Genomic DNA, 26,001 nt, shown 5'->3' on the forward strand with positions numbered 1-26,001 from the left:
TATAAATCTGAAATAAAAATATTCCAAGATAATCAATCAAAAAGATATCGTTTTAGTAAAATAGTAGTTATTTAGAAACTATAACATAAAACTAAAATAATCTATATTCTGAAGCAAGTTTTACTTCTAAAAGAATTATTTTTCTCCCGGCCACAGGCAATAATTTTTTTATAACTACTAAGGGGTATTAAGCGTACTCTGTGGTAATATTTAAAAAGTAACTTCTACGCAATCCAAAATCCAAATGTCAGTTGCCTCTTGACAATTTGAATAACGTAGTATGAACTGGGTAGTGGGTATAACTATCAAGTGAGAGCTGGAATATGGCATACAATTTAAAATTAATGTTAGTGTTGGACGTTGGCGAAGGAAAGTTTCGATACATTTTTAAAAGCGCCAAATCAAATTTATTAAATAAAAAAATAATAAAATGACTGATATTATAAGTGTCATTGCTCCGATTAATATGGCAGTAATAAAATATTGGGGCAAACGGGATGAGAAATTAATTATACCGTTAAACGATTCCGTTAGCGGAACATTGGATCCGAAAGTCATGTGTGCTAAAACTTCTGTGTGTGCTCGACCTGCATTTGAAGAAGACGAATTATGGTTAAATGGTATAAAAGAATCAATTACAAGCGAGAGGCTTCAAAATTGCCTTAAGAAAATAAGGGAGTTAGCAATTGAACAAAAAAGCGTAGATGAAGAATTTTTGAAATTCAAAGTTCATATTTGTTCCGAGAATAATTTTCCTACAGCGGCTGGCCTAGCTTCGTCGGCTGCTGGTTACGCATGTTTAGTAACTGCCTTAGCTAAACTTTATAAAGTGAAAACTGACATCAGTGCCCTAGCGCGTTTAGGTTCAGGGAGTGCCTGTAGAAGTGTATATGGAGGATTTGTACGGTGGTATGCTGGTTCTAATCCGGACGGCAGCGACTCTATAGCAAAACCAGTCGTGGATTCCGCACACTGGCCTGATATGAGAGTACTAGTTCTTGTAATTGCCGATACTAAGAAACATACTAGTTCAACAAACGGTATGAAAACAACAGTTGAAACTTCTGAATTAATGAAACATCGTATTCAAGTGTCTGTGCCGTCGCGAATTGAGAAAATTTGTGAAGCAATTGTGAAAAAGGATTTTCCTACATTTGGAGAACTGACAATGAAGGATAGTAATGAGTTTCATGCAGTTTGCTTATCAGCATTTCCTCCCTGTGTATACTTAACTAACACCTCACTTAAAATAATAGAGATGGTTCATTACTACAACAATATTTGTGGGAGTATTAAAGTTGCATATACCTTTGATGCTGGACCAAATGCTTGTTTGTATCTGCTGGAAGAAGAGGTCCCAAAAATTCTGTCTGTTATAAAATATTTCTTCCCATTCTCAAATGAAGACTTTATTAAGGGTTTAAAGGCTCCACCTATCAAAGAATTTCCAATTAAATCTCATATCTACAAACCAGCTGCAGAGAAGGACTTAATTAATTATATAATTTATACAAAGGTAGGCGAAGGTCCTATTGTTTTAAAAGATGGACCTCATTTGCTCAACGAACATGGATATCCTCTTTCATGAAAATAACATTTCAGATAGTAATTATGAAACATTTTTCAGTATTAACAACTTTTATATGATTTTAAATTAAGAGTCATTAATTGTATTAAAGGGTGCACAACATGTTTTTAAGGGAGCGTTTGGTGGTTGTTAAAAGAAATAAACATTTTTTATATCTTTACATTGTATGTCAATTTAAAAATCTTTGTCCTAACATTCTTTAAGAATGTAACACTTATTCAATTCAGTGGGTGAATTCTCCAAGTGTTACTTCTAATCTTCCTCAGAATTAATTAGATATCTGAGGGTATTTGTTATTTGTGGACTAGTGACTAGGAAATGGTCTTATTCTTATTGTAAAGACATTGTTAAAGAGAATGAGATAATTTAATTTTAATTGTACCCATTATCATAAAGAGTATTATGAAATGCATTAATAACAATAACTAATTTATATTCATTAGACTTCTTTTCCTGTCAGTAAGAATCAAAGAATGCGATTATCTGAGGATTTATTTTTATAACAATAATATTACAAAACATTTCCGTGAATGTTATCTTATATCTAAACTTAAGCCAAGGAGATCACAATAAAAACGAAGATGTTAAAGTGATAATTTCATTTATTTTTATACTTTTATGCAGAGGACAAAAATAAATGAAACTAGATGCTTATACACTTCATCGAGCAGAGACTGAAACCTGCCAGACTCGGATGATATTATCAGTGTATCCAGCAAATAGGGTTTGTCCATCTGTTGACCAGGCAAGTGAGAGACACTGGGGTGGGTCAGCTTTAGAGCGAGTTTCATTGATGACTTCCGGTTTGAGTTCTTCAACCATCTCCTTGCTTTCCAAGTCCTAAAAACAAACATGGTCAATAAGATTTTAACTGTAGTTGTAGATTGATAAGTTAAGTTCACCTTTGTAGTTGTTGGCAAACTATTGTTAAATAAAAATGATGAACATGATGAAATAACAGCTGAATTAAATTGTTAACATTCTTACCCATATCTTGATGGATGGTCCAAAGGCAGCACAGAGCCAATATCTGTTTGGTGAAAAACATAATGCAGTGATGATGTCATTGTGGTCCAAGGTGTGAAGGTGCTTGCCATCATTAAGGTCCCAAAGCATGGCTTTCATGTCCTTGCCACCAGATGCACACAAAGAGCCATCGGGCGAAACAGTCACTGTGTTCAAGTAACCAGAATGTCCAAGATGGTTGATCTTCAACTTGCAGTTAGTCAAGTGCCATACCTGTAAAATAACAATATTTTAAATTCAACATTTACAAAATCAATGGTGAATGTTTGTATCACACTCAAAAAAATGCACTCAATAATACCATTTTATAAATTTGTATACATATTATAGTTTCTAGATATTTAAGTTTTCATTACACAACACTTTTCAACAATATTTAACATGTTATTTAAGAAAGATAATTTACCTTAACAGTACGATCCCAACCAGCAGATACAATAATAGGGTTGGCGTGGTTAGGTGAGAATCTAACACAGGAGACCCAGTCACTGTGGCCATCATCTTGTATTGTGTATTTGCACTCGGCTAAAGTGTTCCACAACTTGATGGTCTTGTCCCGAGATCCAGAAACAATTTGACGGTTGTCCACCGAGAAAGCAACTGACAGCACATCCTACACAGAAATAGAATTGTTAAATACACTCTTGACTATATAGGTAATAATTGACATTGCATACTATTTATTTACTTACGGCTAAGTAGCCGAATCCTATGTTCAGGCATCAAAACCATGTGTGGTAGAGATGCTAGTTTCTTCTGCCTCGCATAGGCTCAAAACACTAATCTTCTGCCGCGTATCGGCACTTAACCTAACTAATTAAAAGTTCTTTCACACCTTTGTATGGTCTTCAAAACGTCTAGTAGTTTTGCCTGCAGCTAGATCCCACAAGCGCAGTGTTTTGTCCCAAGAACCAGAGAGGGCGTAGTTCCCATCACTTGACAATACTACGTCGGAGATGAAATGAGAATGTCCGTACAGACGCTTCTGAGGTAAACCGTAGTTAGTCTCGTCTCTAGTCAGTTTCCAAACGATTAGAGTTTTGTCTGAAAATCAATAAATGTATTAGTATAATTCAAAAGAAAATTGGCGTTTTAAATATATATTAAATTCATCAGGCCCATATCCGCTGCCGCTCAAGATTCACGTGGCATAGTTTTGTCATCATTAAAATTATAAATATAAGTTATACTAGATAATTGAAGAAGTTACAAAAAAATTAGGATGCCAATACAATAAATATAAACAGATTTCCATGTGATGGAAAAGGATTTAGTGGTTGTGCCATCTTGCATTTCCATGAAAAGTACACGAATATAACTTACCACGGGATGATGACAAAATCATATCAGGATATTTGGGATTAGTGGCAATTTGTGTAACCCAGCCATTGTGGCCACAAAGAGTGCCTCTTAACTTCAACGTTTCAGTCATTGTAATTATTAATAGAGCGGACAAGCAGCAACCGCCTAACCCGGCTTCAACCGAACACAAAAAGAAAGAAATATGGAGTCTTCTGTCTAGATCAAAATTCGTCCAGAATCAGGTTGACAAATTGAAAACTTGACAAATGACAATAACCATATGTTATTTGTCATACGTCGTCATAATAATAATTTAATGTCCTTTGCCATAGCCCATACGGATTAGGGATAAATTAGTATTATCATCATCTTTAAAGTTAGTGTTGAAGTTAAGTGTAAATAGTATAAATACTTTAATAGCGCTAAACTATATTAATTGAATGCGAATTTGAAGCATATAAATTATATTTTTATATATTATACATATATTAGGTATTGCATTGTATTAGTAATTAGATTTTTATATTTATAAAGTTTACATTATAATTATTTTAATACACAGTAATTATATTATAATATTGTTACAGAACAAGAAAATGTACTTATTAATTTCAGAAATGTATTTATTAAAATGGCATATAATAGTATAAACGAAAAAGTATAACTTAACTCTAAACTAGGTATATAAGTCTTAAGATAAATTAAGTCGCCTATAGTCTATACATTAAATTTGTAAATAAGGCAGTATGTAATTCACAGGCTGTAAATTAAACCACCTACCTGGGAAGCAATTATTAAAAAATGAATAATATCTGTACTCTCAGATTACCTTCAGATTATTTCATGTATCCATCTATTTCTAATACTCCAGTTATTATATATATTTGGAAAATAAAATGAACCGAGAAAGCCAAATTTTGTATATTACGTGGGGGGCGGCTAGAAGAGCTTAAGTTCAAATTGTCGACCAAAATAACCTTGTGCAATTTCCGCCATCTTGAAAAAAGGGTCACATTCAGTTTTTTCATAAAAACTTGGTTCCCCGTTGAGATACAATTTTTTTTTGAAGAATACTCTTTTGTTCCTCTTTGCACGATCTACAATTAAGGTTCTTTACATTTTTCACCTATCGATCATCGTTATCAAAAAAAATACAAATTTGGGGAGAAAAAATTGGTTGCTGCTATTTCCTTTTTTCTGGTCAAAGATATCGAAAAATATCCCATATAAAACTTCTAGAGCGTGCTTAGACCTACAAATTCGTTTTTTATTTTTATAATAGATGGATACATGAAATGACCTTAGTTGATAGAAAGAAAGAGAGAATTGCAATTTAGTAAAATCTACTTGAAAAACAAGGACCAATGTAACTTTTTTGTTTTTGACGCGGCCTAATATAATTGTTTGTCACGCAGCGCGTGGCACATTGTCACATTGTCACACAAACTAGCGTCTTTGAATTTTTAGGTAAAAGTAGTAGTCAGAATTTTTTGTCAGTAAGTATTCGTTGATTTTAGATAAAAACACAATTAGCACGGTGACTTTTCTGTCTCAACAAGATGAAACAATTAGTTGTTTATTACTTGCACATAAAGCTAATTTTATTTAAGTTTTGTCAATAAATGTTTTCAATCACAGCAAAACAGTTTTTTTACTTGTTATTGCTTATGAGTCAACGCTATGGATCCACCTATAAGTACTTACAGAGTTATACTTAACTCCTTTTTGAAGTTGTCAACGACTCGTAATGGATCACTTTTAATGGGGCTTCTTAACGGGCCATGTTTTGCTGCAATTGATGGCTGCACTATTGGCAAGTAATTACCCAGCCATCACAAAACTGTTTTAATGCAAACGATGTTAATTTATAAATTGAATAAAGATACTTTGTTAAGATACATAATTATATCAACATATAAATTACAAATTTAGCTATTATTGGCAAAATTTAGGCAATTCTTTCCAAAATCTCCACGTACCACGATGATGTTTTTTTAATGAGTAAAATTACTGCTGGTTGATCCAGAGTCGAGAGCGTAACACCGTGCATTAATATGCCCATATTTATTTTGTACATGTAAATTCTTTCTTATGCACTTTTTTATTTATAACGATAGTGTTAGTTGTTTCCTTGCAATTTCCGATGATTTCTATATCTATGCCTTAGTTACTAATCTAAGAGGAATGTATCTGAACTTGATTTTTTAATGGAATTTTTATCTGTCTCAAATTCATATAATTTATGAACGCAGACATCTAAGCGTCACAATTGGTACTGCAAATTTCCGCTTGGAGGCGTTTGTCGCCCTTTTTGAACAAAATTGACGTCACGCAAGTAGTATTAACGCCATTTTGTAAGTGTCTACCAAAGTCAGTATTTCTAGACACAGTGTAATTTATAAAATTCGCATGGTTTTGTGTATAATATTTAGTTAAAAACATCTTAAAAACCGAGTTAACGTCTTAGGCGTTAATTTCAAACAGTTTAAATATGGAGGACAAGGCGTCATTAAAAGAACTGGATCAATGGATAGAACAGCTAAATGAATGCAAGCAATTGACAGAAAACCAAGTGAAAACGTTATGCGATAAGGTAATTTTATAATAATTTAGTATTTTTTAATGATCTTAGTTGATATTTTGAAATATGTTTTGAATAAAAAATTGGTTAGGTTGGATCCATGTACCTAGCTGTATGATTCATGTACTTACATATAATACGTCTTCGAACGCGGACGCAGTGTAATGGTAGTGCTTTATTCCTTAAAAGATGAATGCTTAGAAATTTTATTACCCAGTGATGTTTTCAATTTTGTTTACACGGTCAGGGATTATCATTAACTCTTCATTTTACCACACCCAGGAAATTTGTTTCTGTCGATATTAACCGAAATAGTATTTTTAGACTAGGCTCTACCCGAAAACAAAGCAAGCAATTGTAATTCTAGTAATCCAGATAATATAATAAATTTTGGATAATAGTTTTACATTAAAATCTCGATTTTTGGGTATGTTCAAATTATTTGAAAATGTTTTTAAAAATATATTTACATTGCTGAACTAGAGGTATTTATATGGCTATACTATACTACTAACTGACCAGATAAACTTTTATGATAATGATTTCACTTTCATTCGTTTACAAATAAATAAATATATACATACAACTATTTATTTCTTACAGTTTGATGTTATGTGTTTTACTGTTGAATATTGAACCTTAGATAAAAGCTTACAAATCTTTGATATTGAATTAATACTTGTCGAATAAATCTTTTAGGAGTAGTGAGTATATTAAGAATGATTCATGTTTTCGCATTCATTTCTTTGCATTCAGCTGTATAGTATCTATTTAAAAGTGATAATATTACAGATATATACCAATTCTTAGATGTTCCATAAACAAAAAATATTCACTAAATCATTTGTTTTTTATTTTATTCTGCCTATCTTGCCATTGACTTAGTGATTGTAATTAATGATTAGAATACAAAAGAAATTAGTTTCAACAGAGGTTCAGGCTGGGTAGCTCATCTTAATAGAATGAAATTGTTTATATTTATTTTCTAATTTAACCAGTTTTTTAAGCAACAGCTGAACAAGTCAATACACAAATATACAGTAAATGTCAATTAGCCCTATCTATTCTAAAAAAAATTGGATGTATAATTTGATCTAAATAAGCATTTCAATATTGATGAAAACAACATTTGTTTAATACTTTTATTATTTTCATCTTAAATTTATTAACTTTCTTTTAAAGAAATTACTATTGCTTTTTATCAAGGTCATATCTTGTTATTATAGGTTGTTCACTCCAATTCACTGATTGCTACAATGATTTATGCTGACATGTGAAAAAAAAAGTCTCATTTTAGGTCTTATCTTCCTTTTTAAAACCTAAAACATCTTAGTATATTATGCCAAAAAGTAGCCCTATAATATTGAGCATTTATATTTAAAAAATGTAGTTTATTATTTTTAACAATGCTATTAATATAACGTCTAAATTAAGGTCTTCTGAAATGTTAAGATTGCTTAATATTAGTAAACATTCTCTTCTTCATGGTCATGTATTACTTCTATTATTGATACAATCTGTAATTTATACATAACTTTTTAACAAAAAATTTATTCATTTGTTTTATACACCTATTATTGTGTGTAAAATTTAACTATCTATGAGTATTATCTAAAATATACTTCACATATGATAGATAAGACAACTTTGTATGTAAATGGAATTTAGGGACACATTCAAAACAAAATAAAAGAATTAAGCCAAGAGCCTTAAATGATACCGCTTGCTCTGTTATATACTTAATATTGTTAAAATAAAGTTTACCATTATCCACTCTTGTTATGCAACTAATGCTAGTCTTCATCCTATAGAATATGTGAAGGCAATTATTATGTGATGTATAGTTAAAACATTAACTTACAATGTGCATACATATAATTTTCAATACTTTGAAAATAACTAGTAAGTAATTGGTATGTTTTGTTTCCTGCTATGTTCTTGAGAACATTGTTATACATATTATATTTGGTAATTTTTATAGTTTAAATTGGTTCTCTATCTTTTAATAATTTCAGGATCAACATTTTCCTAATATGTATCAAAATGTATTATGTATTCCATCTCTGGCTATATTTTCAGTGTATTTGTATGTAATTATATATAATTTATGTTAGCTGTTAGGATTCGAAATAAATAAATATTGTTATACTGATCCTATAAATATGGCGGTAATCGGATTTCCTGTCTTGCAATTGTTGCATAATTGTGGCATTGTCTGTTTATATAACCTGGATATAAATCTTTAACTGTACAACATATCATAAAACATAAATGAAATGTCGAGTTGTTAACTTATCAGAGGATGTTGCAGAAATTTAGATAATATAAAAATTAATACATCGTACGTCCGTTATAGTAGGTTTTTTAAACCTGCTACACTGTAATTACTAGCTATTTTTAAACATTGACATATCAAGTTTTTGTTGCCTATATAATGAATTTAGCTGGTATATTCTATCATATCAGAAGCATCATTTGTATACAATCATAATAGTCGTTCCACAAAGCGATTCTAAAGGCAATTCGTGCCGCGCACTACCACTATGTGGAACCAGATGCTCACTAAAGTATTTCCGAACCAATTCGACTTAGGGTCCTTCAAGAAAAGAGCGTACCTATTCCTAAAAGACCGGCAGCGCGCTTGCGAGCCTTCTGGCAGTGCGAGTGTCCATGGGCGGCGGTGTCACTTAACATCAGGTGCCCGTCCGCCTCCTGTAACAAAAAAAAATCAGTTGGGTGGATTGTCATTACATCTCTGAAAACAATAGTTTGTTCATTTCAAAGCGTATTATCAGCAAGAACAGAAACAGCCCTTAGAAATACATGTCATGTTGCTGCATTTTCGGTGCATTATTTGCTTGCCCACTTTCAAGTTGCGTTCTAAAAACGTAGCTGAAGTACTCTGTAACAATGCGTGGTCCTGTTTCAAAGTGAGCTCTCGCAGCGTGTAAAACGTCTGAAAATAGAGCTTAGTTTGCAATTTCTCGTGAGATCTTATAAATAAATAAATATGAAAAAAAAAGATGCAAAAACAGACACATTATTCGAATCACGGCGAAGTCGGGTTATGTAAAAGTTATGTCAATTACATTAAAGAAACCGTTTTAGTTAAGGAAATCTTTATAACTTCGCTCACATACCAAGGATTGTTTCGAAGATGTGTCCGTGACTGATATAAGGAAATTGAACCATGCACTAACTACTTTTATTTTTCAATTGAGTTCAGGCTCGGATATAATTTAACTAGTTTGAATGGATTTCTTGAATTTTGAAATAGTAAATAAATCTTATTTCTTCATACAAGCGATATTTTTCGAAGCCAAATCGCAAAACATGCCCATGGACGATTTGGCTTCGAAAAATTAAACACAAATGTTAAGTTTATGCGTACGTGTTCTAATTCGTATTTTATTTTTTGTAAATGGTATTTTACTCGAGTAGATTTCAATGTATTTGAATTTTTGTTGAGACAGCAGTGACCTTGAATACGAAACTTTGTACAGTTTCTGTATTTAATTATGGCCAATATCCTTGAGAATATAATTTGCAGTATTTCTAAAATTGAAATGTCTTGTAAATACCATATTCTTTCTAATCTAATATTTGTCTTGCGTTACTTTCTGCGTGATAAAACGATTATATTTCCTAACAGAGGTAAAGCCATATCATCTGATAGGTATTAAATATTTGATTCTTTTTAACAGAACATTTTGAATGTTATAAACGGCACGATACTTTCACCAATTGTTAGAGTCACCAATTGATATATGTGTATCAGTTTCATATGTGAGATTAATAAATATAAATCTCTTCCAGGCAAAAGAGATTCTAACAAAAGAGTCCAATGTGCAAGAAGTGAATTGCCCAGTGACCGTTTGTGGAGATGTCCACGGTCAGTTCCACGATCTCATGGAGCTGTTCCGCATTGGTGGTCGCTCCCCCGACACCAACTACCTGTTTATGGGCGATTACGTGGATCGTGGATACTACAGTGTTGAGACTGTCACATTGCTCGTTGCCCTAAAGGTGAGTCTATCTCATTGTTTTAAAAGTCAAAAGCTAAGTTCAGTTCGTTCTAAGTCTGAGTACTGCTGAAGTGTAAAGGGGTGAAATATTTATTTAATTATAAGTAATCTAACAGTTTATACGTATACATATTATAATAAATAAACACTAAGACAATACAGAAAATATATAAGTAAAAAAAAGTGCATGCCAAGTACATATGTCAGAAGTAAAAATGTGAATAAATTATTAATCTATAATTAACAAAGGCCCAAATAGATGATCATGTACCTCCATGTATTTATCTATATTCACCTGTATACGTGCTAATGATAATATAAATAAATAAAAACCTGTGTTTAGTGCACAAGATTTTATCCGATAGAATTTCCATCTAAAGTTCTAATATCTACGTTCTAATAACTACTAAGCGGATATATCAACCAATAGTGTGTATTTTTTTTGATCTAGGTTTCTCACTCTCAATAGCTCTCACACTTTTCTTCGACGAAACGCTGCACATCTTCGTGACGGTCCGTAAAAATTTTACCCTTTGTTTGGCGCAAGTTTCACTTAAAAAGTGTTTAGGCTGATAGACACCACCACAGAACAGATCGCATAGCGTTAGGGCAAATACTTGCGAAAAAGGTAGACTGAGAAAAACAAGCGCCATCGATTGCCTTTTGTTTATTTTATCGCATTGCATATTTTATGACAGTTCTATCTGGATTTTTGTTACAAAACATATTATATGTATACCTAAAATAGATTTATTTCCATTACATTAGAAATTTAATTATACAACATCAGTTCTGTGGACAGTGGAATTCATACATAACTAATATGCGGTATGTTTTAATTTCGCCGAGTTATTTCAAATTAAAATGTACACAACATTAGGAATGAAAGTAAGTATTATTATGTTATAATCTCATTACAAGCGCTAAAATTTTTAAAAATGCTTGTATTCCTCTGAAGCCAAAATTACATTTAAATTAAAATGCGCCAAGTCGAGAAAAAATGCGGCACGGCCGTACCATCCTCTCCTTGAAACAGGTTTAGCCATTTTCGAACCCCCTATAACTTAGTTGTGGATAAAACTAGAACGTTTTTAGTTTTACGAAAACGAATTCAGTAACCAAGAAGGCACGGTATACTTCAAATTTCATTCAATTTGAACCAGTCGTTTAAGAGTAACTAGTCAAAGCATCTTAGTGTTGTCACCCCGACCGATCACCAATACTTTTGTAGTTTTCAAGTTTTATGGCCAAGTCAATCTACATATTTAAAACATAGAAGATTTTTAATATTCATATCACTTATAAGATATTGTTAGGTTAGCCAATTATGAAATAACACAGAAGCTCCCTTTTGTAGCGTAGGCTGAAGAACTGTGTTGCGAGCCTTTTTTTTACAAGTTTTGTTTTGAATGGCTTGGCTTTATTATTTCCCTAAAATATAGATCGAAAATAAATTTTGTTTACTTATTGCAGCAAGATAAATTTAATTTTCCGTTGCTTCTTACGAATCGTGTCTGTACAAACTTGTTAACAGTCATGGTGTTTAGACTTGGTACAACTAGTTCATTTGACAGTGTAAATCTTTAGACCTTAGGCTGACACGTTATGCACTAGTTAATGCATGTAACCTAGTCAGGTCGAACGTGTCAGTACTTTCTACTCGCTGATTACATTAAATAAAGATTATTATTTAAATAATTTTTCTTCGATTTTTTCCCTTAGACCATTGATTTCATGTGCCCGTTCTCCATAGATAGGATGCGTTTAGTGTTATTTCAGTGTTTTTTCTTGTTTATTTCTCGAACACTCAGTTCTAGTAGAATACCCATGAACGAGATCTATCAGAATGCGGAATTAAAATCTTTAATTTTATTCTTGGTGACTTTTTCCCTGATTTTTTTTGGGTCGAATGCCCATTATCCTTACGATGCTTCTTTACTACTAGACAACTATAATATTATATTAACTATTAACAGTAGTTTGGTTGAAATTGTAGGTCTCAGATTGTACTTATAGGTTGTATATGTAAATGAGGTGATGACATCAACCTACCTATTTTGTGCAATGTTTTTCGCCTCTACTCCAATTGCTTTGATAAACAAATTGGTATCGGATTGCATCTATTAAGGAATATTTAACGATATCGGTCAGCAATCACCAAGATTATCGTTTAAAAAAATATAATATTTGTGTTGGCTCGCGGACATTTTATATTTATAGTTTATTTGATTAACCATTGATATTAATACCCACGAGTTAGAGTACCAGTCATTGCTTCTTCGTAGATAAAGTATACATGACTCGCACTTAAAAACAATACAATACCAATGGTGTCTCTGCATTACTGGAGATTTGCTTGGTCGTCATACACTCGGTTAAAGAACTTTATAAATTAGTATCACATAACAAAGAATCCACAAATTTATAGCAACTATGCCAAACGTCATGCAATTGTTAATTATTAGCCTCGTGTATTTCCGGTTGAAATTAGCTCATGAATAAAACCTGAAACTATGTTGTTATCAAACTAATGTTCGCTCGCTGATAGTAGGTAGAACAGTAGGTATTAAAGGCTTTTCGTGTTTATTTGATTATGAAAAGATGTTGATCTGTTTATTTACTAATTTAACAAGCAATGCATTGATTTTGTGACTGAAATGTAGGTTTAAATGAGTTTACCGATACTTTTTTTTATTTGATTTCATTCTTTTAGATAGTGCTTTTGTAACTAATCATATATATATTAAAACGAGCAATTCTTGTATATATGTAATTAAATCGGAATCGGCTCCAACGATTTTCATGAAATTTAGTATACGAGGGGTTTCGGGGGCGATAAACCGATCTAGCTAGGAATAATTTCTAGAAAATTCCAAAAAACACAATTTATTAAAAAAAAAAATACCGGTCATCCTCGTACTTTATTATTAAGCATCAACAAGCAGCATATAACTAGCAACAGTAAAGGGCTTCATCTTTTCGAAGCAAGTCTTAGCATCATTTTTTTATAGACAAGTAGAAGATGAGAGTCGTGTCTGCAAATCTATTTTTGGGTTTGAGACATCCTGGTTTCCCTACGATGTTTACCTTAACTGTAGGAGCAAGTGCTTATTTCGCATATTGAAAGAAAATTACATTGGTACACAGCCGTGATTCGCATGACCTCCGTGATGAGGGTCGCTAGGCGAACTGCAGCACTGCATTTTATAGCTAGCGTTATTTTTTATATATAAAAACTTCACGTTATGTTAGGTTTAGTCAGATGCGTTAATGTTAGATATAGGTGCACTAATTAGCATCCATCTAGTATTATATAATTAGTAGTGAATAGTACAGTGGCGTTAGAACACTTAATCGATTCGAGATGTCATCAGAGTAAAAAGAGTGGCGGAGAGTTTATTGCCAGTTCTTATCTTCCGTTCTACGCCCTTGATTTGAGAACTGATAGTAAATGTAAAATTAGAAGCATTCAATGTATATTTCATTTTTGACGTTTATAACGTTATGTTACCTATATGAATCAATTATTTTTGATTTGATTCTGTGATATGTTTTTCTGTATATTCATAACAGTTACATAGTCATTTTTGGGTAACATGCCGGTTTTTATCAGATTCAACTGAGATTTTCATCCGTCATTAAACAAACAGTTATCGCTTAATTTCGTTTACATTAGACAAGGATAACAATGTCTATCAACTTCTGCGTAGTTGGGTAAATCATTGTTAGTAAAGAACATTTTTTAGCAACAAAAATAAATATGTTTTATATGACCTTTACCAAGAATTGCATGTCGCCTACAGTTTTATATTTCTTCAGTCTTCTAGACTTAAATTTATGCAGTTCTATTCTGAAGTTTAGAAGGTATCATAGTTTAGATTTTTTTTTAATATTGTGTGGATACGGTCAGATAAGCAAACACGCTCGCTAAGACCGACGAATTGAAACTATAGAGTTATTTATATATCTTTAGTTAAGAGCGATTAAGCTGTCATCCGAACGAACTTGCTTGCCAACTCACCATTAGACAGTATGTGAGTCGACTAATACGTCGCCATATTCTAGCTAGAAGACCGGCAGTAGCTCTAGGCAGAAGATAAGTAGATGCTTTCTATGGGAAGTCACTTCACATGACAGCACCACAGAACGAATTCTCTCATAGCCTTAAGGCTGATTGCAAATTTCCGCATAGAAAAAAAAAATCTTTAGTTAAAATGCAGATGATAAAAACATATTTACAAATAAATTCTAGAATAGAATCTTCAGATAACTCTCTAACTTATCTGAATTTATCTCTCAATATTATTGCGGAAATAGTGAACGGTATAGTTATAATTAGCAATAAAGCTAATAAATGACTTGGTAAACATTTCTCTATGAAGTAAATGGACTTTGGAACTTTGTTCAACAGAAATGTTCATGAATTAATCATTATATCAGTCGTGCACTTAATATTAATAAAAAACCTTATAAATCAATCTTTGATTCGTCAGTCCAACAATGGAAATCAAATAGCAATTATTTTAACCGTAAACTGAATAACAGTCGACGTTACAGTATTATTTCAGACGAATTGAGAATCACATGTTAGCATTTCTATTTTTAAACATATTTTTTTTTATTAGTAGTAGTAATTCTTTTTTTAGTAAAATTTATGATGTATTCCATCTTTGGCTTTATTTTCAGTGTATTTGTTTGTAATTATAAATAATTTATGTTAGCTGTTGGATTAAGAAATAAATAAATAAACAGTAGGAAAAAAAAGGTACAAACATATTATTCTTTCAACTCTCTCTTTTTATATATATGATGGTCCTGTACAGTTGAAACATAAATAGGCCGGGATAAACATAATAACAATCCTCCTGCTTACAACACAGCTTACAATCCTATCTGTCAAAATTTATTAAATATTTATCAGAGTTCGATAATAAGCTGTTGAAATGGAACTATAGACAAAAATAAACTACTACAAAATTCTGTGGTCTATGATATGAATTGAATCTCATAAATAGTTTGCCGTTTTCTCAAGGGTAAAGGTCCTACGATACGTGGCGAATCAATACAATGCATGATACATAAGTAGGTCAGAACTGCAGACAGCTCACCTAAAATCACAAAATGACCACGCTATCGATCGTGACATTATGTCAAGAGCAGAGTAAAAAATTTGTAGGTCATAGACTACTTGTACAGTCAAATAGATTTAGCAAAAAAACTGAGAAAACAGATAAATTTTTGTCTCGTAATTTGATATGACACGGCAGACGAAGCTTCAAGTGAAGATTCACTTTTATGTAGATCCAAACCATAAAAAAGTATCTTTAAAAAGTCGGCAAGTCTTAATACAAACGTGAAGCCGACATGAGCGATGTATTCGTACTTTTAGGACGCTATAGATACAAAACATCTATCGATGGAACGATATATTATAATAGGGAATAAAGAATAGACAAAATAGAGAAGCTTTAAGAAAAATAAATAAACTAAAGCTTAAATGGGCGGGGCGGGGCGCGCACGGAAAGAGGAACTGAAAAGTGTAGCAAAAGAGTACTTAACTCATGCCAAAGGTGCAAACGAAAAAGAGGGAGACAGTTTAGAAAGCGGTTAGAGAAAATTAAAGAAATAGTAAGCGTTACATAACAGAGAAGAATGGCGGGATTTGGAGGAAGAATATACCAAAAAAGGGCACACAAATACCTAATACTATATTGCAATAGAAACGTTTTTAAAATAACTTTTAATTTAAATTGTATTATTATTAAAAACACAAAAACAAACGACCTTGCTGACGTAATCAAAGTGATTTTATTGTTAAACATAAAGTAGAAATAATTTATAAGAAACCTCTAAAAGCACGACTGTAACCAAACATTACAATAGATTAATTCTATAAACGTTAAATTCGTTCGTTCAATGAACTATGGTCTGTGGTGATATTTTTCAAACGCGTAAAAAGTTTGTTTATAACAGAACGCTCTGCATTCTATAAATAGGCTGAATCTTTCATTCACGAATCACGGACCTTTGCGACATTCATCATCGTGGCTTCATTATTTTTGAATGAAATGCCCATTGATAATTTGTACCATTCATATTTATGTTAATAACTTGGTTTAACAGATTATAGCTGTTATGTTTCTTGTAAATAATACAATTGGTCTATTAGATCAATAGAAGGTTGTTTCACAAAATCAACGTCAATAAAAAGACGTTAATCATCAAAATATATCTTTTCTCTGGTGATTTTTCTGGCTAAATGGTGCTCTTGAATGTTACGAAACTTATACAGTTTGACAAATTCAAAAAGGCATTAACGATGCATATTAGAGTGTACATAGTAGACTAAAATTGGGACGGCTAATGGCGACGTGAATTTCGCTTGTATATACATAATATAAAGTTTCTCATGTAAATAAAATACAGTTCTTTAAACATTATATTATGTTAATGATATCTTTTTATCAATTTAATTAAAATATATCTTTAAATTCATACTAAAATATATGTATATAAAAAGGCTATCTCTAATTTCACTTCGACAACATATTTCCGTTTTCACCAACATAATACAACTGTAAATGGTTATGTTCTAAGCTATGTTAAACTTACTGCACTACGATTATGGAAGTCAATCTAAATCGCGTTTCACAAGTACTTATAAGGCTTAGGAGGTTTTCAATTATCTAAAATTGTTGTTTCCTCTTTTGGAGTATTAATAACTTAATATTTTTGCTAGTCTGACGTCATACAACTGTGAAACTTAAGTAATCTTATTAAAATTCGACGCTGTGTTTTTGGTATTGTGAATTTCGAGTTTGCCTAGTAAGGTCTCATCCGTCTGAGGTCATAGGTTCGAACCCCAGCTGTGCAACAACCTTACTGTCTTGTGAGCATTTAACACTGGCAGAGGCTGATCACCTACTTGCTTATTAGAAAATATACAACAGAAAAGTGTAACACATACACAAACCTGAGCCTCCGACTCTAAATGTTGTAGAGCCAATGGATTTTTAGGTTAATTAGGTTTTTTAGCGTAAGGAGCTACATGTAAAAATTTACTGATAGGATCTTAATGCCTTTATATATAAACTAGCTGCCCCCGCGAACTTCGTTTCACCTCCATACCTACATTTTTAGTACATACCAACATGAAACATTTTGCTATGCTACCCCAGAGACTGCTCGGTTTTCCGGAATGAAAACGTTTTAGGTTTCCCTGTAATTTTTCTCTATAAACCCCAGAGTTCCAGTTATAAGTTCTTAACTAACAAATAAAAATAGTTGATCGTAGAGGGTACATAACAATTAATGGTTGTATGTATTTTTGCATTCTGTATCATAAATAAAAACAAAAAAAAAAATTAAAAAAAAAAGTTTATTTGGCCGGGTTTGGTGAGGTGGAGATTGGAAAGATAAATACTAGCCGATTCTCAGACCTACTGAATATGCATAATAAATTTCATAAGAAACAATCAAGCCGTTTTGAAGGAGAACATTGTGACACGACAACTTTATATAATAGAAGATAATGGAAGGGCATTTCATAGGCAAAAGTTATTGATTTTCACGTATAAACAAAAACATTTTCACTTGCAGGTTAGGTACCGCGAGAGAATAACAATTCTTCGTGGCAACCACGAATCCCGTCAGATCACTCAAGTGTACGGATTCTACGACGAATGCCTTCGCAAATACGGAAATGCGTCCGTTTGGAAACACTTCACCGATTTATTCGATTTTCTGCCGCTCACGGCGTTAGTGGACGGACAGATATTCTGTCTCCATGGAGGTCTCAGTCCCTCAATCGATACATTGGATCACATTCGCGCCCTCGATCGCGTACAGGAGGTGCCCCATGAAGGACCCATGTGCGATCTCCTATGGAGTGACCCTGATGATAGGTAAGTTTAAAGTTTAAAGATTAAGGCGATATTTTTTGGTAAAATGGCAAGCAACGCATATCACTTAACATCAGGCCTCCTGCCCGTTTGCACCAAGTTTTCTCTCGCAAGTGCGTTGCCGGCCTTTTAAGAAGGCTATTTAGTTAAATGATTTTATTGAGCTGTTCTCTACGGGTGTATATTCTTTACGTGTTTAAAATATTAATAAAGAAAGTAACGGTTTCAGAAAGTTAGCCTATTATAAAATTTTGGAATGTCAACCCGTCTACGTGGTTTTTTCATCTTAAAATAATAACCCAAAACTTTCTAAAATGTAATTATTTAATTTTGTCCTTTTCTATCTCACCTTTCAAAATCATAAAACATTCTTATGAGGCTTATAGTGAGTTTATGTATGTAGGGTGTGTATGTAACTTGAAACAAAACAATGCATTTGATAATTCAGTTATTATATAGTTGTTAATTGGTTGTGCTAATCGCTGAGTAACAGAAATTTGGTATGGGAACGTCACAACCTTTTAACATAATAATACATTTTACATACCAGCAAATGTAAATGTGAGAAATTAAATAATGAGACAAACTCGCTCATGATATATCTTAATATATATAAATCTCCTGTTTGCTCGCGGACGATGTTTGTCAGCGATGGACTCCTAAACTACTTAACCGATTTTAAATTAAATTGGTACGCCGTGACCAGTCTGGTTCAACTTAAGAGAGAGCTTAGATCTTTAATTATAGTAGCAATTTTATTTTATTGCAAATTATTTGTTTATTATTTAATACAATTGTAATTCTATGTTAAAAGTACCAACGTTTCACATAAGTTCTCCTATCGTTTCCCTTGAATAGTTTACTACTATATAATTAACAAAAACCTTAGCCACAGGAACGCTTGGCCGAGTCTGCTAGTATATTATAATAGAAATTGATTATACCTAAAATAGATTTTTGCCTATACGCGTATTACGCATTTGTTCAAGGGACACGTAATTAAATTATCCACAAAGTTCTCCCTTTTGACCGACGATTTATTAATAGAGTTCTAATCAAGGAATGTTATAATTAATATCTATAACCGTAGTACTGAAACTGAAATCTCACTTCCCAGGTTGTGCACTAATGGATAATTTTATGTGTAATTATTAGTACGATAAATAAAACCAGTAATAGGAGTATGGTTCAGTTAAGACTTAGTGTGAATTATAAAAATCCGATATGTTTTTGATATACGCTTTTATGACAAATCTTACCCACAAAAAGCAAAAGAACATGGACACGCTCATACATAAAAAATATCTATGAAAGAGTTTAGAAAATTATCTTCTCTACGCAGAGACATTGCGGCTATGCGTTTTCTAAAACGTTGGTTTGGGTTGATCTCTCCAGCCTCGTATCAACAACGATCCGTTTCAATCCTAAATTTCATCAGCATCTCTTTGATGGCTAGAAGTCTTCCACAGTCTGCTTCACACGGCATTTACTTTTACGAACTAGCGAACTGTGGATTTGACTCCCGGTGGGGGTCGTATCGACCTCCAACTGTTCACCCTTCCTGGGCACCCTGAAGGGCCGGTAACGCACCCACTAAAAAAAGGTGCGCGGATGCGATGACTGCCCTTTTTGGGCGGCCCGTAGGCTCGTTTGTATTTAAAGAAAATACCATATTGGGAAAAACAATTCACACAAAAGATACCGACGTTATAAATATTACTAGGTACTGATGCTTTGTGTTTGCATCGAATGTGTCGGACTTATCTTTTCCAATCTGTGCTTGTTCTACTGATCCAGTTTTGGAGTAATTGACGTGTCGTTTTACGATTAGTGTTATAGACTTTTATTTGCGTAATTGTCACGTACTTATATGTGCAAGTACCAAGAGCGTGATCTTATCACAAAACATTCTTCTCGTTTAGGATTCTTTGCACTGCTCATAGTGTTATTTGTAGGAGTGTAAATTATTTGCAAATAATTTTTATCAGTTAAAGAAATCTGTTATTTTATCTAGACGTCCTCTTTAACGTATATATATATGCGGTCTAATTTAATGTTTTGTTCTTGCAGTCTCGCGAGAATGATTAGGACAAAATATTTATTAACAATTTATTGATAATTGAAATGTTTATAGTTTTAAATTAATTTCTCTTACCCAAATCGTTTAGATTATTAGATACGACAGAGATCTTAATCTTTTTTTAGTATCTGTCTTTTAATACAATTAAAAAACAGTAAACATTATTAATAGTAATAGTAAGTAATTATTGAAATATTTTGTTTTGTTTTTCAATATTCCTTTAGAAGAGAAACAGCTTAGACTGCTGGTAATAATAAATTAAAATTTAATCTGAATCAGCTAGTGAACTGTGCCATCAAAAATTATGATGTGCTACGCCGCGAAACATTCAATATTATTAGGTTGCGTAAAGTGATTATGATAATAGAAGCAACTCGAACCCAGCTCAGTGAGTTGTAATACCCTATAACCAAAGCTAAGGCATATAACATGGAGAAAAAAAGCCTAAAATTGATAAATAATATAATAAATAATAGTAGGAGAAACCATGTATATTCAAGGATGGGCAAATGTACTACATGTGGGTAACACTGAAATAATTACGTACTGGCCAGTTAGAAACAGTCCTAATGAAAACTTTTTTGAATTTCAATTTTAGAACTCTTTGATAACTTAATGTAGTGTATTGCATTCATTTGTCATTTGTTTTTGTGAATTGGCGGCAAATCTTAAGGAGAGTCTCCTAAGAAAGAATGGGCCCACTCTTTTCTTTATATTTATGTGTGCAATACTGTACGTTGGACCATCGTGAGGTTGCAGCCTTAGACCATAAAGTCGACAGCGTTTGTCAGGAACAGAAGGCTGATCCGAAACTATATATTTTTAGACAACACATACAAAATTCCGATGCCCAGACCTGACAAAAAGATTGTATCACCCCTATTTATTTTATTTAATATGATGATGAATTACAGAGGCGGATGGGGAATATCTCCCCGTGGCGCGGGCTACACGTTCGGTCAAGATATATCCGAGACGTTCAACCACAGCAATGGGCTGACGCTGGTGTCCCGCGCTCACCAGCTCGTGATGGAGGGATACAATTGGTGCCACGATCGCAATGTTGTCACCATTTTCTCGGCGCCGAACTATTGCTACAGGTAGGTTCTAGAATTTTCAAAAAGAACTTAGAACTAGACTTTGTGTGCAGTTTTTATTTGGTGTCATAACATCATGGTGATGGTATTTGTTAATCAGGACTGATTCAGTAGTATTGATATTTTTTGAAGTTATTTGGTTTTTTAAAAGAAGACTGAAACTAGGGCCGTAATGTATTGCAATTAAATTGAAATTAAACAAAATTTACTAATTAAACATTGCTTCCAATCGAGCTCTTTTGTACCTGGCCGTACATATACATGGGACAGACGTTTGCATCTTATGCATGGAGGCAGTCTTAGTTTTAATAATATTTGGTTGTTCAGTTGTTTCTGCAATTTAAATAGTTTAATCAGGCACCGTCAGGCGCGTATTCTAGTGTCGACTGTAAGTTCTTGAGGATTATCATACTAAATTTTTTATAAATGTTGAAATAGAACGAACATTTTGTTCTTAAATATGTGCCTATTATATATTTATACTTACGCCTTTTTCTCGAATCGGTAGTCAGAGACTACAAATCTATACTGTCTGACATACTCTCTCGTTTCAACCAGTTTCATGGCAATCACTATACATTATTGTCGGTTATGGGATCATTTAACTTGTCCCTTCTCTAGTACCCCCTAGTTTCGTTCCATGACATCAGGTTGTATAGGACATGGACGACTACATGTCCTATACAACCTGATCTCACCAGCCACGTTTGCTTTGCAAATACTACTTGTTACCTGCTTCTTATTCATCCGTTCTACATGTCCAGACTACTTGAGCATTGCCTTTCATATCTTTGTTATTACGTTGTAAATTATATTTTTTTCTTGTCCATTCTTCTCCACACTACCTTTTAGAAGGGGCAACTATGATCAGCTTTATATATTAATTAACGGTCAAAAGTGCCATTTTAGTTAGTCTAATTGGAATAAATGATTTGTTTTGATATGTCGCCTTTAAACTCATAATGCTCACGTATCTTCTAAACTAAACTTTATTATTTTGAGGGTAGAAACGAAAATTGAAATTTTAAGCAGCGGTTTTAAGAATATCACATTCTATTGCCATTTTGTCTAATCGAAATTGTTCTTACATTTATGAAATTGTATTACAGGTGCGGGAACCAAGCCGCCATAATGGAATTGGATGATGCGCTTAAGTACTCGTTGTAAGTATTCTAATCTCGTAATTAAACTGGTTTACAATTGCGTAATTATTTAAATTATTACTATTGCACGTGTCTCACGAGAATGTTAAAATAGAAATGGTTATGTAACTGCAGTTTAATTATCATATATTTAACGTTAAGATTGAAATTTTGAATTTGCTATTTTATTCTGATTTCACTTGAATTTGGTATAGTTATTTATATCTTATATTATATATAACGTGTGTGTACTTATATACACGCGTTAGAAGTTTATGGCAGAACAAGATAAAAAATTCTTCATAAATTGTATCATGATTGTAGTTAAATGCACACTAACAATATAAAAAACTAAAATGTTGACTATAGCTTAATTCAATGGTTTTTTGTGACGGTGTTTTTCAATTTTATAATTTGTCAAGTCCATTAATTTTGCGTAAATTTAGACCTGTTTAATTGTGTAATAAAGTTAAACTATAAATTCGTGTTAGGATCATGAAAACACATTTATGAATTGTTAAAAAAAAGTTTTTTCGCGAATACTCCTACAACGCGACTTCTTATAACGCGGTTTTGTCAGAAATGTTACAGAGGGTAGGTTTTTTAAAGCGGAATGATTAGAAGCGCAAAGTGATGACGATTTGATAAGTATCGAACGATACAAATCAAGCACGGTTTTAAACCGTTAATTGTGGATACTTAAAGTTTATGACCGCTTATTTTAAGTGAATTTAGTAAGTGAAGTAACTGTTAGTTGAGTATGGTTTATTATAAGATTATTTGTTTTCAGCCTGCAATTCGATCCGGCCCCGAGACGCGGCGAGCCTCATGTAACGAGGCGGACGCCTGATTATTTTATGTAGGCTACCTGTGAGTATATTTTTTTTATTACTAAGCCTTATTTATAATTATATTAATAAAATAATTTTATCTTTTATTGAAACTTCAAGTGCTCGCCATAGACTAAAAGGTTTAATAGATCATTGATCATGCATAGACCCACAGAGTAGTTGCTTATATATAACTACAAATCGCTAGTAGCATACAATTACTGTTTTGATACATATTTATCTCTTTAAACAATTTAATGTTTACGTTTAATTAATTGCGATTTTATTAAGTGCAAAAATGTTTCATTATATTAATTAAAGTAAGTTTCCCAATTTTGTCATCAGTTTTGACTACCATCGAGGCTAGTTTTTTTTTAGTATTCTTGCAATTAAGAGATTTATGAAGCAAATATTGTATGGATATTACAGTAAACATTGTTAAAGACATTTTTTCTCTTGGAGAACTGACAGTATTAGACGGGTTGCTTGTATAGAAGGCATAAAAATAATATTCTACCCACCATCAATCTACCACGAGTTTCACTAATAATTCTCATCAGGCATCAAATATGTCTTCCAAAAGTTATTTAATTAATAAAGAAACCCAAAAATGTAATTACTATACGGTCTTAAAAATAAATATTTTTTTCAGTGAAGCCGTATTTCCAGCAGAAGTGGTACAAGATCGCAGCCACATTGTCGTCCGAACGCCCCCGCAAACGATTTCTTTACCCCATACCCCAAAATACCTCAACCGGGTCCCTTGCCCCAAGCTCGGCCGTCTATGGGTTCAAAACACCTTCAATCTCATATTTTATTCGTCAATTTTACCAAAATATTTATGTAATTTTTTTATCCTCAGAAAATTTTTATTTACCTTCAAAAATGTTTTCAGGATTTTTTTATACCATTATCTTGTTTTCTAAAAACTTGTTTAAACCAATTGAAAATACAAAAATTATTATAACATGCTCCGTTTCATTTAATGTTACGTTCAGAATTGTTGTCTGCTAAAAGGTCACGTGTTTTCTTTATTTTCAATACCAAACAGCTGTGCCGTTATTTCCAAATATTTGTAATAGGGCCAAAGAAAACTATGGTTTAAATATACCATAATGAAGCTTTTTAGTATCATTTTCGGACAAATAGACTCCGAAAGGATCTCTGTAAAATTTCTTTTTTTTTCTTTGTCTTTATTTCTTTCGATCGGTATTGCGTTATAAGGAACACACATAATCTTTTGTCTTTGAAATGTCATAGACTAAATTGTACTAATCGCGTGCAGTAAACAATATGGCGGGGGTGATTGTAATTTACCAGTGCGTAGCTTAGACTTGCCTTGTTATGCTGGTATGTTCATTCAATTTTATACACGGACGGACAACGCGACAATTGTATGTATTATTTATGTATCAAATACAAGTTAGAACTCATTAAAAACATTTTATAAAACTGAGTTTCATTTCAATCTATGGACATACCACCATATAAAGGGTGGTTAAAGTACTAGTGTGGAAATTGTATTTAAAAAAATAATGTATCGGTCGTACGCTTCACAATATGGCGTACGTACGTTATTAAGCATTTAATTTGACGTATACGCTGATTAAGTTAATAATCAAATTTGCATACGCATTGTCCCCCGAAATATGCATTTCTTTTGGTACCTGTTTGAAAGCTTGGAGCTTTTCAGTTTCGTATATGTACATACCTAAAGATCAAGTTGTAGGTTGTTATAGTGTAAGCTCGGTATTAAACGCGGACATAGAATTTTATATGAATAGATCGTAATGGGCGATCGAATCTGGCAGATGCGAAGTTCTGTCAGTGCCATTATATGAATTAGCGATCTTCAAATCTGCACTAGGAGCGTGTGTAAACAAAGATATTCCCACCAATCGGACGCCACACGTTTCTTTCATAAGTATTAAGTTAAGTTAGGTAAATAAATAAAAAAGAACAAAAAAATCTTCGAGTTACTGTGAGTCGCAATTGTAGCTCGGTTCGTATAAGGCTTTCATGGCAAACGCTGAGATGTATTGAGCGAATGAGTGCAATGTTGCAAATTGATAAATTTACTAAAATTATACAGTGTTGGCAATAATGTCGGATTAAAACAGTTTATTCTTACAACTCTGTACTATGACCGTAAATAGGAATTAGATAATAAATAAAATTAATTATACACAGATCTTTCATTGACGCTCCCTTGTCTATACTTCTATACTAATATTATAAAGAGGAAAGGTTTGATTTTTTGTTTGTTTGTATGAATTGAATAGGCTCCGAAACTACTTGGCAGATTTGAAAAATTCTTTCACTGTTGGAAAGCTACATCATTCCTGAGTGACATAGGCTATATTTCATTTTCAAAAAAATAGGCATCCTTACTAAAATTACGATAACATTAACATTTGTTTATTATTTGA

General features: G+C 32.6%; 3 protein-coding genes across 3 annotated transcripts; 2 read left to right on the forward strand and 1 right to left on the reverse strand.

Annotated features, from left to right (window-relative positions):
- Positions 1–264: 264 nt before the first annotated feature.
- Positions 265–1,748, forward strand: LOC110995429 (diphosphomevalonate decarboxylase). Its single transcript, XM_022262593.2, has one exon. The coding sequence runs from the start codon at positions 431–433 to the stop codon at positions 1,586–1,588; it is 1,158 nt and encodes a 385-aa protein (XP_022118285.2). The 5' UTR covers positions 265–430; the 3' UTR covers positions 1,589–1,748.
- Positions 1,749–2,172: 424 nt separating this feature from the next.
- Positions 2,173–4,123, reverse strand: LOC110995430 (guanine nucleotide-binding protein subunit beta-like protein). Its single transcript, XM_022262594.2, has 5 exons — positions 3,938–4,123; positions 3,450–3,658; positions 3,021–3,227; positions 2,576–2,827; positions 2,173–2,428 (listed from the first exon to the last, which is right to left on the reverse strand). Exons 1-5 carry the CDS (start codon positions 4,044–4,046, stop codon positions 2,249–2,251), a joined length of 957 nt encoding a protein of 318 aa, XP_022118286.1. The 5' UTR covers positions 4,047–4,123; the 3' UTR covers positions 2,173–2,248.
- A 2,104-nt stretch (positions 4,124–6,227) lies between these two features.
- Positions 6,228–25,757, forward strand: LOC110995428 (serine/threonine-protein phosphatase 2A catalytic subunit beta isoform). Its single transcript, XM_022262592.2, has 7 exons — positions 6,228–6,509; positions 10,314–10,523; positions 18,122–18,426; positions 21,418–21,603; positions 22,710–22,763; positions 23,533–23,612; positions 24,225–25,757. Exons 1-6 carry the CDS (start codon positions 6,408–6,410, stop codon positions 23,603–23,605), a joined length of 930 nt encoding a protein of 309 aa, XP_022118284.1. The 5' UTR covers positions 6,228–6,407; the 3' UTR covers positions 23,606–23,612; positions 24,225–25,757.
- The last annotated feature ends 244 nt before the right edge of the window (positions 25,758–26,001 follow it).

The sequence above is a fragment of the Pieris rapae genome, chromosome 21 (genome assembly GCF_905147795.1).
Source record: "Pieris rapae chromosome 21, ilPieRapa1.1, whole genome shotgun sequence".
In the NCBI taxonomy this organism is placed as follows: domain Eukaryota; kingdom Metazoa; phylum Arthropoda; class Insecta; order Lepidoptera; family Pieridae; genus Pieris; species Pieris rapae.

Excerpts from the sequence above, each read along its gene's own strand:
- LOC110995428 (XM_022262592.2), top strand. The coding sequence starts at position 6,408 with ATGGAGGACAAGGCGTCATTAAAAGAACTGGATCAATGGATAGAACAG. Across the intron at positions 6,510-10,313 it reads TGAAAACGTTATGCGATAAG|GCAAAAGAGATTCTAACAAA; the intron begins GTAATTTTATAA and ends AATCTCTTCCAG. Across the intron at positions 18,427-21,417 it reads TGGAGTGACCCTGATGATAG|AGGCGGATGGGGAATATCTC; the intron begins GTAAGTTTAAAG and ends GATGAATTACAG.
- LOC110995430 (XM_022262594.2), bottom strand. The coding sequence starts at position 4,046 with ATGACTGAAACGTTGAAGTTAAGAGGCACTCTTTGTGGCCACAATGGC. Across the intron at positions 3,659-3,937 it reads GATTTTGTCATCATCCCGTG|ACAAAACTCTAATCGTTTGG; the intron begins GTAAGTTATATT and ends ATTGATTTTCAG. Across the intron at positions 2,429-2,575 it reads GACCATCCATCAAGATATGG|GACTTGGAAAGCAAGGAGAT; the intron begins GTAAGAATGTTA and ends GTTTGTTTTTAG.
- LOC110995429 (XM_022262593.2), top strand. The coding sequence starts at position 431 with ATGACTGATATTATAAGTGTCATTGCTCCGATTAATATGGCAGTAATA.